This window comes from Gastrolobium bilobum, unplaced genomic scaffold (assembly GCF_033153095.1).
Source record: "Gastrolobium bilobum isolate Gb01-03AN ecotype WA unplaced genomic scaffold, APGP_CSIRO_Gbil_v1 utg170299, whole genome shotgun sequence".
NCBI lineage: Eukaryota > Viridiplantae > Streptophyta > Magnoliopsida > Fabales > Fabaceae > Gastrolobium > Gastrolobium bilobum.
Genome location: NW_026899087.1, coordinates 34,228 through 50,312, shown reverse-complemented (window position 1 = coordinate 50,312; position 16,085 = coordinate 34,228). Strand labels below are relative to the sequence as shown.

The 16,085-nt window shown below is 40.4% G+C and overlaps 2 protein-coding genes across 2 annotated transcripts; both read right to left on the bottom strand.

The window, feature by feature from the left end:
- Nucleotides 1–715: 715 nt before the first annotated feature.
- Nucleotides 716–1,555, bottom strand: LOC133287106 (lectin 8-like). The gene has a single exon (XM_061484663.1). It carries the CDS (start codon nt 1,553–1,555, stop codon nt 716–718), a length of 840 nt encoding a protein of 279 aa, XP_061340647.1.
- A 6,071-nt stretch (nt 1,556–7,626) lies between these two features.
- LOC133287105 (uncharacterized) lies at nt 7,627–7,977 on the bottom strand. Its single transcript, XM_061484662.1, has one exon. It carries the CDS (start codon nt 7,975–7,977, stop codon nt 7,627–7,629), a length of 351 nt encoding a protein of 116 aa, XP_061340646.1.
- Nucleotides 7,978–16,085: the final 8,108 nt, after the last annotated feature.

The window sequence follows — 16,085 nt, the reverse complement described above, 5'->3', positions numbered from 1 at the left end:
GTTAGAGGGTTTGAACCTTCAAACCTAACACTGATCAACTTGGGGTTTTGAATCGCGAACAAGGTACATCATACTGTCTTAAAGCATCTATCTTGATTAGCATGTGAGATTCCGCTTTGTAAATTTTTTGTTTTCATCCTCACATGCCATCGACCTTCAAGACCATTTTCTTTCATGAGAAAAGTTGTAAAAAGAAACAATAAATGTTTTTTTGTTAAAAAAAAACACTGTTAAGAAAGTAATATATATTTGATTTTATCTCTCCTAATCACACGCACACAAAATTAAATTATTCATCTAACTGGATTTAGTCTATTCATTATTTTAGAATAATTCATTCTTTTATTCTTAATGTCTTATGAGTGACCCTTGTATCTCGTTTTGGTAAAGCAGCCGTGCTAAAGGAGTAGTAAACATTTACTCCGATATTAGATCATCTATTTGTATTTTTTATTTTATTTTTGTAATAATCTATTTGTATTTAGTTGAGGAGAAAGAGTGATAAACTAGTTAATTTATGATAATAATCAAACAGATGAACTATTACCGATTAAGAGATGAAAGGAGAAGTTCACAATACATGCACTAATATTTAAACAAACAAAACGTATCCTGATTATTAATTTGATAAGAGCCAACATGGTTTTATTAGGGACACAGAAATAAACTTTATTGTCCTATCATTACGTTTTTTGTCCTCCTTTAAGGAACTGCGCTAGATGCGAGAACTGAAAGACCAGGAAAGAATGTCATGTGTTTCAACATCATCGCCAGTGGCACCAGAGAAACCAATTCTGACCCATTCCGGCAGAACACCCCCCAAGTCAATTGTTTGTGCGAGGGTAACAAATTTTTTTGGAGGAGTATTAAAATAACCAAACACAACAGTCAATTCTTGAGCATTGGAGTTATAGCTTATACTAGCTTTTCCTATTGATCCTTCAGGAACAGAATTAATAGGCCAATCTGCAGTTCTCAATGATTCAAGAGAGTCTATGTCTATTCCAATATGAGGAGCTATGGGTACAGGAATGGGATCCCATACATTTCCGAAGCTGTCAAACTCAACAGCCAAAATTTGATTCTGGTTTGTGTTGAAAGCAGTTTCAGGACTAAATAGTCCAAGGAATCCCCCAGTTGAATTTTTTGGAATTCTGGGGTCAGCATCAAATGGTATCATAAAGAAGGCCAACCCATCAGCATGGATTTCTCTACCAGCTGAGTCCACCATGAATGAGAACTCAGTTTCAAAGTCTGCAAGTTTGCCTGTGCTTTTGTCCCACAGGCGCACTGGTGGAATATAAACAGCTCGACCAACACTGTGTTTCTGGAGAGTAATACCATCTGGTCCATCTCTTCTTGTTAGTTGTATAACCCCACCTGATGGACGGGCATCGCCAAGATAACCAATATCAAAATTTTGTTCTGGCCCGAAACTTGAGAAGCTGAATGAAAATGAATCAGACTTAACATTGCTTAGTTGCAACAAACAAAAGAGGATGATCGTAGGCAGAGCAGAAAACAGGTTGTGTGTTTTAAGAAGAGTTTTAGCCATGGTAGATATATTACTTTAGAACTTGGTTGGGGTGCATGGCAAATAGGGAGGCGTGATATATATATATACGAGGTTTGCATAGGCCAGCTATAAGAAAATGATTAAGTACTAATTGCCGAACAAGGCAGCTTACATAGTAAACTGGGTAAAAGCACCGTTTTAAAATTTTTGGACAAAAGAATTGTCCGGTTAAAGTTGCTTAGATAAGATTTTTCAAAACAGTTAAACATGTTACTTATACTTACGGGACTCATGCCACGTCAACGCCATGTAAGCAGTTTCGTTACCGTAAAACTTCGGAAGACCATAATTTTTAACTCGGGTATCCAAATCAGATGATTTTTTTTTATTTCACATCTTTTTGAGATCTACACAATAACACCTTATTTGACATATTTTATCTCCTACAAATATAGTTTGAATTTGTAACAATTGTACCACAATTACAAGAACGTTTAAATCCAAAAGATCCTGATTATGGTCTTTCAAAATTTTACGGTAAAAAAACTGTCTACGTGGTGATGACGTGGTCCAAAAATTTTAAAATAGTGCTTTAGCCTAGTAAACTGAGTGGTCTAAACTTGACCTTGGAAAATCCAAGCAATTAAAGATTGATTAATTGTAGTGTGTGTGTATGTTTTGGTCAAAGACTTGCATTTTTGCTGTTTGTCTCAAACTTATGGACTCCTCAGATTGCAACAAAAAAATAGATAAAATCAATACATCTGAATTTTTCATTAACAATGAGACCAAGGTACGTAAACGTAATATTAAGCTGTCAAATATTGGGAGTTGCATTTTAGGTTGAAAAAAATCAACATACTATGAGTAATTTGTAGTCCTACTATTCAGTTATTAATGTGGTCAGTATCCGGTGACATCCAGAAACTCTTTAATATTTGTTAGTTAACATAAAAAAAAAAAAAATACTGGAGTCTGATTCCTCCAGCTAATGTTCAACAACAATAACAAAAAGTTAGACGGTGTTAATTGGACTAGTAAAGGGTTATTAAAACAATGAAATTCTGACTTTTCATTTGACCATGTTAGCATGCAGATGTCCTTTTGGGTACAATCAAGCACGATAAGTTAAAAACTAAATGGTGAATGACGATACAGATTAGCATCGTTTGACTACAATATTAAACTTTTTAGGTATTTCATAGCTATATGGGGAAATAAGTTAATTTGAAATTAATAGGTAACCAAAAAATCTGAAATTTTGATTGAGAGGAGAGTTCATGAGTCAGATGCCATACTCATCATCTCACGTGGGCTAGTTTTAGAATAATTTTATATTTGACAAAATAAATTTATATGTGATAAATATTAGTTTAATTAAATTTTTGGTTCAATGTAGTCCTCATACGATATTATTTCTTTTCTAAATTTGTCTAATGTCAAAAGACATAGTGTTCTGCCTAAGGCTGAGATGTCTAACCAGAAGTTAGATGATTAATATTGGATCTGGTGCTTCCTCTCTAGAAATCTATAAATTAGGTATCTTGGAGGCAGCGAATCACGACACACTATATGACGACGTTAGCCAGAGGGGGTGTGTGTGCGCTGTGTGATTGCATAAAAGTAGGGTTAAAAGAGATCAGTCATACCTGTGATCTTTAGCTCCTATTTATAGTGCTTACCTTTGGGCTTGCATCACTTGGGCCTTCTGTGGGCGTGGGACTCATTCAGGTCCGTAACAGTTGCCCCCTAGCTCGGTAGACTGAGTATTCAGGGTATCGAGATGTCCGAGTTACGTTGTTCGACGTTCACGTTTCACCCCGGTTTGCCTTCATTCCAGCGTTGCTTTTACCTCGGCATCACTTTCACACTGTCGGTCTGACTCGAGAGGATGGACGAGGTTCTTCAAGCTACTCCAGATATAAGCTCTATCCGAGATGAATCACCTGAGATATGATAAGGTTTCCTCTTTTGAAAAACGACTTCTCTTTCCTGGGAAACGATTCTCCTCTCACGTAAAGATGATTACTTTCAACGTGGCCCTCCTCAACCAATGCGACGTGTGCCACTACTCCTCCCCACGCTGTTTCGCATTAATTGCCACTGTAAAACGTCCCTCAACTGTCTTGTCTATTATCAATTTTACTCTTGTGCCCTTGCCTTTTGATTTCGCGGGTCTTTTCCTATTTAACTTCGGTTTTCCCATTACTTCAATATTATGGTTTTCACTCTTTTCACCTTTGCATTATTCTCACCGAAACTCCCTTTCCCTTACCATCTTCGTAACTTCCCTTTATAATTTCTCCATGTTTCTTTTCTTCATACTCCTTCAAGACCTACTTCAGGTACGTTTACTAGCATCCTTTTTATTTGTTTCTGCCTGTTTATTTTCCTACAATGTTATTTGTTGCTTTGTCATTCTCTCGACATGCTTTAAACTTGTCGCGTACGCTATTCTGTCACGATAAGCCTGGTACTGCCACATTTTCTTTTCCAGTATGCCATTTTGTTCTTATTTATCTGGCTACACTTCATTCATTTGCATTGCATTTTCTGTGTGAAACCTCCTTGCTATTGCTTATCTTCCCCCCTTTCTTAGTTCGAAAACTCTTTCTTGGGATGGGTGAGAGGAACTTCACTATTCCAGGGAGATCCACTTGCCCTCGTATCTTCGGTCATAGCGATGAAATTAATGCAGAAGAAGAAGAGAGGTATACAGAGGAAGAAGAAAAGTTCATCCAGAACCTACCTCCTGGTCCGAGATTTTGGTTGTTCGGTAGACCTCGAACCGAGGAGGAAATTCAGGCTGCCTTACTTAGAGGCTGTCGAGGTGGTGAGACCAGGGGAGTATCTTCATCTTGCCCCCCAACCAGAGGATGCGGTCGAGGTTTCCGTCGTAATGTAGGGGTGTTACCAAGACGTGTTACTCATAATCTAGGTCAAACCCCCACCCCTTTACACCTAACCCCAACTTCAACCCATAACCCTGCTCCTCTTCACACCCCTTATCAGACTGTGTCGGCCAACTCGGGTAGTAGGAATCTGGATCCTTGTTTTAACTGTGTTTACCTTAGTGCTCAATTTTTTTAAAAAGGAAACGATTTCATGGCCGATCTAGTGTTAGGAAGTTGTTCACATCATCCTGGCTCATCTACCCCTGCCCCTTTGGTAACCTCATACGACTCTTCAGGCTCTTCCCATAGTAGTAGGTTTAGCTCAGGTACGTTCTTTGCTACGTACTTTTCCTATTTTTAATCCTCCCATTTTGTTGTTCTAGGTTTTTATGGAGCCCCCTTCTGCTGAGTTAAACGTGGAGATTACCTCATCTAGCCATGGGCAGGAAGCCAAGGTAAGCCCAGCCGAGAAAGGTTCTGCACCTGTCAGCAGTACTCTTCGTAAACAATTTCCATGGGTCACAGAGGAAGTTCTGAGCTTCAGATCTGTCATGACTACCGAAGAGATATCCGGGTTTCCCATAGGTAACCCAGTTGGATTAAATACCTTCTGCCCAGCAGAAGACGAGCCCATTTGCTAAAGCCATAATCCTGAAGAGCCACACTTTTTCTTTTTTTACCGTGACTTAATTACCAAGATTGGTATCTGCTTTCCTCTTTCTCCTTTTGGAATACAGCTTTTAAACTATCTCCTCCTTGCTCCTACTCAAATTCATCCCAACGATTGGGCCTATATCATTGCCTTTGAGCAACTATGTGCATCCTTGTCCATGACTTGCACTGTTGTTCTTTTTCTTTATTTTTTTAACATATATACTCCTCGCACTGGTTCCGAGCCTCCTCAATTCAAAGGGTGGACCAGCATCCGTGGTCATGCCAGCAATCCCTTAAGGAAATTGTTCTCCATTTATAGTGACTCTTTCAAAGACTTCAAAGGTTTATATTTCAAAGTGGTTGCCGAAGTCAGAGAAAGACCATGGTTTATTGGGGAGGATGGAGAGGGAAGGTTTCCTCTTTACTAGTCTCGAGAGCATCACCTGCGAAGGTCGGCTGATTTTAAACTGAGATTATCGGTGGAGGACAAGGCTAATGTTAAGACCTTACTAGCCCATGTCGGCTCTCAAGTCCATTTAAGTGCAACTTCTTTGGTTGCTAGATCTCATGCCAACCTACCTCAAAATAGTATGCCTTTTCCATTTCTTCAAACACGTCTTTTAATACTTGTTTCTTTTTCTTGTTGTAATTGTACTTGCCTGACTTGCAGATTGTCAGATGGATTCTGCTGCGGATGAAGTACCTGACTACGAGTTGCAGCTCGGCCTCCTGCTGCTGCTAAAAGCAAAGGATTATTAGTCCTTCCGCAGGTGCCACTTCCTCCATCTCGGCCGTTAATCCCAACGTGCTGGATCTTACCAATGGCGCTGATAACTAGTTGGACTCGGGGTGTAACCAAGCTTCTCCTGCTGAAGGCATCAGAGGTACCACTCGTGTCGTGTATCTGTAGACCGAGGTTCCGCATCACCTACTCCTCTTCCTGCCGGACTTAGGAGAGGAGCCACACAGCTCCGTGGTGTTACCCGCCCTCCTTTTATAAGACTGGCATCGTCTAGAGGGTCGAGATGGAAGAGCTGCAGAAGGCTGAATTATACGCTTTCAAGGTGGCCTCACTATTAAAGCCTTACTCTCTGCTGTTGGAGAAGCACTCAGAGATCTGTGCTGAGAAGGATGCACTCTAGGTTGATAGAGATGCACTCCGGGTTGATCGTGACAAGCGATCCAAGAGAATAAAATTTGACTGTTGCTGCTGCTGAATTAAAATCATCTTTGGAGCAATCCAAAGCCGATTTGAAACTTGTGGCAGATTCTTTTGGCCTTGATCCCAACAAAGAGTCCCTCATCAATTACTTCAACGAGAAATTAACCTTGCTAGCCGAGAATGAATCGAGAACAACAACTTTGGCTCTGAAGAATGAAAAGCTGAAATCTGACCTCCAAAGTTTGCAGTCTGACTATGAACTTAGCCAGACCGCTTTGGATAAAGCTGTTGGTTCCGCATTTAATAATGCAGTAAATCACATGAAGTACTTCAACCCCGAAGTGACGTTGAATACTGTTCAATTAGATTATTTTGGCTGTGTTCGGGGTGTGGTTTTTATCCCCCCTCCAGCTGATCCCAATCTGGGAGCTGCTGAAACTGTCATCGTTAACCCGGAAGCTGAGGACGCTAGGCAACAATTTGAAGCTGAAGTCCAAGAGATGTTTCGGAGTGACCAGTGGTCTGAATGAAGATCCGGGATGCCAGTTTACTTTGTAATAACTTTTCCTTTTTATTTTGATTTTTTTTAATGTCGGTTTAACTTGCAAAGACTCTTTCCCTAGATTTGTGACAAACACCGTATGTGTTACCATTCCGTGTGCATCTTGAACTCGTCATTAATTGATTTTCCAATAGCTTATCAACCTGATCAGGGTTGTTTATACTACTTGGCATTTTTGCTTATAGCAATATTTTCGCTCTTATTTGCAAGGACTTGGAAGAGTTTTAAGGGCGTCCCCTTATTTTCCAAGTTTGTACATGTCGGGTGGAACTTGCCATCTCGCTCTTGACGAGATGGGTTCCATTACCTTAGTTTTACGTTTGGCGAGAACTCTCAGTCCTGCTCTTGGCAGGGCGGGTTCCATTACCGTAGCTTTGATGCCTGGCTAGAACTCTTGATCTTACTCTTTAGCAAGACGGGTTCCAATACCTCAGTGTTTGTGCCTAGCTAGAACTCGCGATCTTGCCTTTTGGTCAAGTCGGGTTCCATTACCTTAGCTTTGGTTCCTGACTAGAACTCACCATCCTTACCATTTTGGCAAGGCAGGTTCTAATACCTCGGATTTGGTTCCCAGCTAGAACTCACTATCCTTGTCATTTTGGCAAGGTGGGTTCTAATAACTCGAATTTAAGATAGACATCAGATCTTTTGAAAAATGGACATTGTTTTGTTCAATTTATTCATAAATGACTTTGAAATAACGGAAAAATTTCTTATTCTTTAACTAAAATATTGCTTCAACTTGTCTGCATTCCATGTTCTTATGATATTTTTCCCTTGCGGAGTCCCCAGTATATAGGCTCCCTTCAACAGCTTTTCTTTTATTTTATATGGCCCTTCACCACTTTGGAGCTAGCTTTCCTTCGGCCGCATTTCGTCCTCCGATGTCAGCTCGACGAAGAACCAAATCTCCTACCACAAACGATCTAGACTTCACCTTTTTATTGAACCAGTTTGCAACGAGCTGTTTGGCTGCAAAGTTTTTGCAGTGAGCCATAACCCGGGTTTCATTTATCAAGTCCAGTTCCACCGCCATTTTTTTACTATTTTCTTCTCCAGTTTGTGATAATGCCTGGATTCTTCTCCAGGACGGCTCTCCCAACTCCACTGGAATCATGGCCTCACATCCATAGGTTAACCTGAATGGCTTTCCCCTGTGGACGTCTACATTGTGGTTCTGTATCCGCATAGTACGTAGTACAACTCTTCTACCCATTTCCCTTTGGCAAATTGCTCTATTCTTTTTCTCAGTCCTTCTATAATGACTTGATTGGCTGCTTCTGCCTGACCGTTGGTTTGGGGATGCTCCACTGATGCAAAGCGATGTCGGATATGAAGGTTTGCCATTAATTCCTTGAAAACTTTGCTTGTGAACTGGGTTCCATTATCAGTAACTACTTCAGCCGGGATCCCGAACCTGCAAATTTTATTTCTCTCGAAGAAACGTTAGATTTTAGCCGAGGTAATTGTTGTAATTGGCTCTGCTTCTATCCATTTGGTAAAGTAATCAACTGCCACTATTAACCATTTTAGTTGGCCCTCTGCTACCGTAAATGGACCCAAAAGATCCATCCCCCACTTAAAGAACGGCCACGGGGCGGTAATTAAGCTTAACTCTTTCGGGGGAGCCAACAGGTTCTTTCCGTGTTTCTGACATTTATCACATTTCTGCACATGCTCCTTGGCATCGTTGCTCATGGATGCCTAGAAATAGCCAGCTCTAACCGCCTTCCGAGCTAACACCTTACTTCCCACGTGCTGGCCATTAATTCCCTAATGGATTTCAGACAGGATGTACTGTGCCTTATGCGAGTTCAGGCATTTCAGCAAAGGTGAGTAAATCCCTTTTTGTACAGCTGCCCTTCCACCATGGTATACAGTGTTGCGTCTTTGACTAATTTCCTGGCTTCTTCCTTTCTTGAAGGTAGCGTACCATATTCCAGGTAATCGATTATGATAAGACGCCAATCATCCATCCCTGCTATTTGCATTACGCATGTGGGTTCTGGGATGTTCTGCTCGACCACCGTCCTATGATTTCCTCTTCCTTTGGTACTTGCTAGCTTGGATAATATGTTAGCCCTGCTGTTTTCATTCCTTGGAATATAGATGGCATCCACCTTTTCAAATTCCATCATTAACTGCCCAGCGGAATCTAAATACTTTGTCAGCAAAGGTCCCCTAGCTTGGTAGCTCCTTGCAATCTGGGAGGTGACTAGTTGAGAATCGCTAAACACCTGCAGCCTTCGTGCTCTGAGTTCCTTAGCCTGATGTAGCCCGACTATGAAGGCTTCGTATTCTGCCTGGTTATTCGACGTTTCAAAACCAATTTGCATGGAATACTCAACGACTACACCTTCAGGGTTTTCGATGATTAGCCCGGCTCTGCTCCCTTTCGAGTTGGAGGAGCCATCTACATACACTTTCCAGGTATCCGGGCTGTTCCAACTCTCATTTTGGATTGAGGTAAGCTCCTTGACAAAATCTGCCAGTGCTTGGGATTTGATTGCTTTGCGACTTTCAAATGTGATATCAAATTCTGATAACTCAATAGCCCAACTCATCATTCTCCCTGCTAAATCAGGCTTATAAAGGACCTGTCGAATTGGCAGGTCGGATCTGACCATAATTTTATGCCCTTGGAAATATGCTCCGAGTCTTCTGGCAGAAATTAACAGAGTAAAGGCCACTTTTTCTAATTTCTGATATATGAGCTCCGCCCCTTGTAAGAGTTGACTTACGAAGTAAATCAGCTATTGTCCTTCTTCATTTTCTTGTACTATGACCGAACTGACAACAGCATCACCCACAGAGAGATACAGTATCAGAGTTTCTTTCTCCCTTGGTTTTGTCAAAACTGGTGGGGAAGCTAACTGCCTCTTTATCTCTTTGAATGCAGCTTCACATTCTGAAGTCCACCCATATTGCACTTTCTTCCTAAGTAACTTGAAGAAAGGTAATGTTGTTTCTGCAGATCGAGGCAGAAACCTGGTGAGGGAGGCCAATCATTATGTCAATTACTGTATTTCTTTCTTGCTCATAGGGGCCTTCATTTCGAGCACAACTCTTCACTTTTCCGGATTGGCTTCAATGCCTCTGTGAGTCAGCATATAACCCAAGAACTTTCCCACGAAGACATCGAAAGCACATTTTGCTGGATTCAACAGAATGTTATGCCGCCTCAATTTTTCAAAGGTTTGCTCCAGATCTTCAATATGCACCGTTGAGTCTAGTGACTTGACTATCATGTCATCTATGTACACTTCAACATTCCTACCTAGCTGGTCTGCAAACACCTGGTTCATCATCCTTTGATAAGTGGCTCCTGAGTTTTTCACCCAAAAGGCATCACATTGTTACAATAATTTGCTTTCTCTGAGATGAATGCTATTTTCTCCTGATCTTCTGGGTGTAATAGGATTTGATTGTATCTGAAGTAGGCATCCATGAAGGACAACATATGGAACCCGAAGGAACTATCAACCAATTGGTCTATGTTAGGCATGGGGTATGCGTCCTTCGGACATACCTTAATCAGGTCGGTATAGTCCATGCATACTCTCCACTTTCCATTTGGCTTTTTAACCATTACCACGTTGGATAACCAGGTGGTATATTGTATTTCTCGGACGAATCTTGCTTCTAATAGCTCCTTCACATGATCCTCCAATACTTGCCGACGTTCTGGGCTAAGCTTCCTCTTTTTCTGAGCTATCAGCTTAGATCCTGGATACACTGCCAATTAATGGTAACAGAAAGCAGGGTTTACCCCAGGAATTTCTGTCGATTTCCAAGCGAAGACGTCCTTGCTATTCCTCAAGCATGTGATGAGCTGATTCCTTACATCTTCTGTTAATCCTTTGCCGATCTTTGTAGTCTGCCCCTGTTCTCCGATGGCTACTTCTTCTAATTCTCCGTCGAGTTCTGGCCTCGGCATCTAAATATCATCCGTCATATCCAATTCCACCATGTTAACCGACGCCTTCCCCTTCTGGTTTGGATCGACGTGACTGACGTTGCTTTCTTTGATCTCGGTTGAAGGTTTAGGTCCACTTTCCACCGCTCTAACTGACTTGAAATAACAATCTTGAGACTCCTTCTGGTCCCCCGCAATGGTGATCACTGTGTTTTGCTTACCAATCATCTTAGTTTTCTGATGCTTGGTGGAAACCAACATATCCCAATCATGAATAGTTGGCCTTCCAAATATCATATTATACTCAGATGGAAAGTCGGCTACAATGGACCATACCCTTTCAGATCTGTATGCCTCTTTCGATCCTAGGATAAGCCTAAGATCAATATACCCTTTGGGTAGGGTATTACGGTTGTTTAACGCAATTAGGGAAGTGTTGCACGGCTTCAGGTCCTCCTCATCTAAGTTCATCTTTTTAAATCCCTGCCATAAAATTATGTCGGCGCAACTGCCATTGTCCACAAAGATTTTCTTGACTCTACAGTTGACTAACGTCCCTGTAATGACCAGCCCGTCTACATGTCTTGGCATCACATCTTCCAACTCTTTTTAGGTGAAGTATAGCAACGGCGGCTCCGGCTTGCCTTCTTTTTTGAACTTAGGTTGCTCTCTGATCGAAAGCACTTCCCTCAAGTATTTCCTTCTGGCATTCATGATAACACCTCCTTCGCCGAAAGCCCCACTAATAACATTGCATTCAAACTCTGGCTCAACGAACTTATTGTCCTCATTAGCCGGCTTCGTACCCCGGCTATCTTCCTTAAGTCTCTTTTCCTTTGTCGGACTCATAGGCTGACCTCTTATTTTTCTGTTGTTCCTCCATCCTTGGGTCTTTATCAAGTACTGACGTAATTGACCACCCCTGATATGAAAGGCACAATATCATTGATCTAACCCGGCTTGGTTCTACAAAGGCCGAGGTCTGTCAACCTTCTTCATATCGGTGGAGGCCACTTCTCTCATGAAAGGCACAATACTAAGATTGATCTAACCCGGCTTGGTTCAACAAAAGACGAGGTCTATCAACCTTTTTCATATCGATGGAGGGAACTTCTCTGTAGTATGCCCGAGCCTTTCATGGAAGGCACAATACCGAGATTGATCTAACCCGACTTGGTTCAACAAAGGTCGAGGTCTGTCAACCTTCTTCATATCGGTGGACGCCACTTCTCTCTAGATTTGTGATCTGGGTGTATTTAAAGGCGCATACTTCTTGAATCTCCCCCTCACTGGAGTTCTTTCGTCTTGCCTTTTACCCCGAAACTCATTTTACCTCAGATTTTTGGACTTCTACATCGGGTTAGGATGGTGCTTCTGATCCATGTTCTCAATCTCCATCTGTTCCAACTCCAGGTACTTCTTTGACCGAGCCGTGAACTCTACCAGCGTTCTAACCGGGTCTTTGTATATTTATTTGGCCAACCTAGAGGAGCCATGCAACCCTGCTATTACCAGGTGCAGATGAACATTTTCAGACAATCCTGGAACCTGTAAGGCTGCCATTTTAAAAAATCCAAATATTTCTGTAAGGTTTCACCGGGTTGCTGCCTTATTTTCCCCAGCGCAGATTCTGATTTTGGTTGTTTCTTGCTAGTAGCAAAATTCAGCAAGAATCTTCCGCCAAATTCTTCGAAAGATCTGATGGATCCCGCCGATAATGACGAAAACCATGTTTGAGCCGCTCCTGTCAACGTAGTTGCAAAAAGTCGCGTGATCAAAGGTTCTTCTATCCCTTTGATGTACATGGTTGTATCAAAGGCATCCAAGTGTACTTGGGGATCCTGCGTTTCGTCGTACTTGAGGAGCTCTGATAAATTCAGATTCTCTAGGAAGGGTGCATCGACAATCTCGTCCACAAAAGGACTATCATTGTACTTCCCTCTATTGTACTTTCACCTATATACCCCGGACACGTCATTCGGGTTCCTGAAGAGATGCCTGTCACTTGGGGGCAAGAGACTCTCTATTTTCCTCGTTGTACCCTTTCCATCACCTTGGCTTCCTTTATGTCGAAGTTCTTGATAACGAACCGGGTTAGTGACGACCCTTTGAGCTCGGCCATCAGCGTTTCTCGCCTGACTCCGGGTTTAATCATTGTTGCCCTGATGGATCCTCCCTGATCGGGGGAATTGATTGTTGCCCAGGATTCGATCTTGAGGGCTGCCGGTAACCACTTCTAGTCGTCTTCACCATTCTAACCGGTGGCTATCAACCACGTGATTGTAGGAAAGTGGGTTCGATCCCCACAGACGGCGCCAATGTTCTGCTTGAGGCAGAGATGTCTAAACGGAGGTTAGATGATTGATATTGGATCTGGTGCTTTCTCTCTAGATACCTATGAATTAGGTATCTTGGAGGCAGCGAATCATGACACACTATATGACGGCGTTAGCCAGAGGGTGTGTGTGTGTGCGCGCTGTGTGATTGCATAAAAGTAGGGTTAAAAGCAATCAGTCATACCTGTGATCTTTAGCTCTTATTTATAGTGCTTACCTTTGGACTTGCATCACTTGGGCCTTCTGTGGGTGTGAGCCTCATTCAGGTCCTTAACACATAGGAAATAGGATTCAAAGATGTATTAGAATTGATAAGAAAAACATTTGCTGTAAGAAAAACAATAATTAATTTTCAAAAATTTAATTATTTATCGTAGATATCCGAAACATCGTTTTATATGACGCTAATTAACCCTAAAAGGCTTAAAAAAAGGAATCAAGAGTTTTAAAAATAGCTTATTACAAATCATTTGTAAACACATCTAAAATAAAAATAAATTAAAATATAAAATTTAAAATTATGATATTGCCAAAAATAAAAAGTTGAAACCAAAAATGTTTTATGCATGCTCGATTTTAAATCAATTTTAAGTACATCATTCTCTCTTACTAAGAAAAGATTTTACCTTGATTCTACTCTGTGTGTTTATTGATATCAACCTTTTCAATATCCGCAAGTTCCCCAATTAAGGACTATGTGTGAAAGAATTTCAAATTTGATATAATTCTACTTTATCAATACAAATGTAAAAATCTAATGTGTGTTTATTTCCTCTTCCTAGATGGGTTCATCCACAACGTCGGTTGCTTCTGATTGTCCTGGACAATGACATTCTCTAATACATTTGCTAGCAACTACTAACTCAATTGGAGTATCACCAATAGCTTCTACTCATAGATCGGAGCAACTATCACAACGGAAAGCCTGATTTCATATTTTACCGGCAAGGACTTTAGTAATTGGACTCGTGTGCTCCATAGTCTTCATTGAGATACAAGGCTCTACTTTTGGAATGAAACTTACTTATGGAATAGCATCACCATCAACCAATGTATTTGTATTACAACCTGGCAAAGCTTTAAATATCGCTATACAGTCATTATCATTACTAGTGTTGCACACATCTAATTCTTTAGGCTTACTAAATCATTGTATATATACAGATTGACATATAAAGCAAGCGAACACTAACTTCATTAGTACCCTCCATTGTTACAGCGTAAATTTGAGCTATGACCAGAGCACAGGCTAAGGTAACCCAAGAATCGTTGGTCTGGCAAGTCTATCATTCACAAAAACATGTTAAACAAAAGAAAAATTTGCAAACGAAATCGCCCAATTTCAAGTTTTACTGAAATTTCGACAAAGTTTTCACTAAATTTCTAACATCCCAAAAAATAAATCATACACCTAACAAGCACGGTATACGTCACTTGCAAGCAATAATAAAACAAAGTCTATGATTCAGACTTTGGAAATTTAATACAAACCAAAATGGTTTCTGTTGCTACTCACGGCAAGTGCACCGATCGTACAAGTAATATAATGATTAAGTAAGAGATTGTTCCCACGAGGATTACGGTTCAAGCACCAATTCACTATCGCAACTTAAGTTGGACAATCAAAGTTGTATTTGGAAACAGGATTTGAATTGCAAAATTAAAATATTAAATATTAAAGCTAATTACTTGGAAGAATTGAAGACAAGAAATTAAAGATTTAAATAAGTTGATAAAATAAAAACGTAACTAGGGGTTCGATTTCCTTTAATCTCTTTATTACATTTGAATTCCTTCTTAATGTTAACCGTCCTTAATATCAATCTAATCGATTCTTTCTTATATAATTAGAGCTCAATTCCTTGTTACCCTAAACCTTCACGATCTAAGAAGAACCCTAGTTCCCCGGTTATTCCCCAAGAACATGAGCATTAAGTTCAAGAATCTTAAAGATTACACAAACCCTATGTCTATCCCTAGAATCATAACGTTTACGATGAAGTTATCAGATGGATCACACACCAACATCCCTATTGTCATGTATTTACCGATGATCATTATATAAGATTCAAGCCTATATAAAGCATTAAAAACAAATAACTTCATTCATGATATAAAGGACAATTAACAGACAAATTGTTCAAAGCATAATAAATCGACTAAAATCCATCTAACCCTAACTACTTAAAGAAATAGCCAGACATAGAAAAATCAAGAACAAAAGACAATATAAAAGCTCCCCCAAACTCCATAGGTGATTGGTAGATCTTCAATATCTCCAGTGAACACTTGACGTTGATCCGTCTTCGCTGCTCACGAACATGAATATGATGTTTCTCCGCGTTTCCTCCGCCTCCAAGCACCAAGAATTATTTTGCAATGTAAAAGTTATGTAATTCTGGTCCCCAATGGTCTTTTTATTGGTCAAGAGTTCGTATTATAATTGAACACCTTGAATGGGCCTAAGTTAGACCTGTCGGGGCGCTTAAGCTTGCTTCACCGCGCTTAAGCCCCCTAGGATAGTGATTGTAGATTCGTGTTGCGCGCGCGCTTCTCGACTTGGAACTTCTTTCTTGTCACGCGTTTAAGCCCTGAGTTGGGGGCTTAAGCGCCGAGAGGCAGTAGCTATTTGCGTTTTTAGGGAGCTTAAGCTTCGAAATAGGGGCTTAAGCTCCCTCTGCTAACAACTTGATAAGATCTTCAATCTTCTTGTTTTCACCTTGATTCATCTTCTTTTCTGATTTGATCTCTCTTTATCCAAATCTTCATATTTGAATCTCTTTGTCATCAAATCCTTTAAAATTAGCAAAGATAATTCATTTGATTAATAATTCATAAAATTCATGATTATCTTATTAAAACCCTAGTTTTTGACTTGTTCAATTAGATAATTTACATTATTTTAGTACATAAAACAAGATAAACTAAAGGTTTATCAAACAATTCCCAGATTTGAACATTGTTGTCCTCAACAATTAAACAGAATAAAACTATGGGAAGGTTTGTAGACGACTAGTTATGCTTAATGAATAACAGACAAGAAAC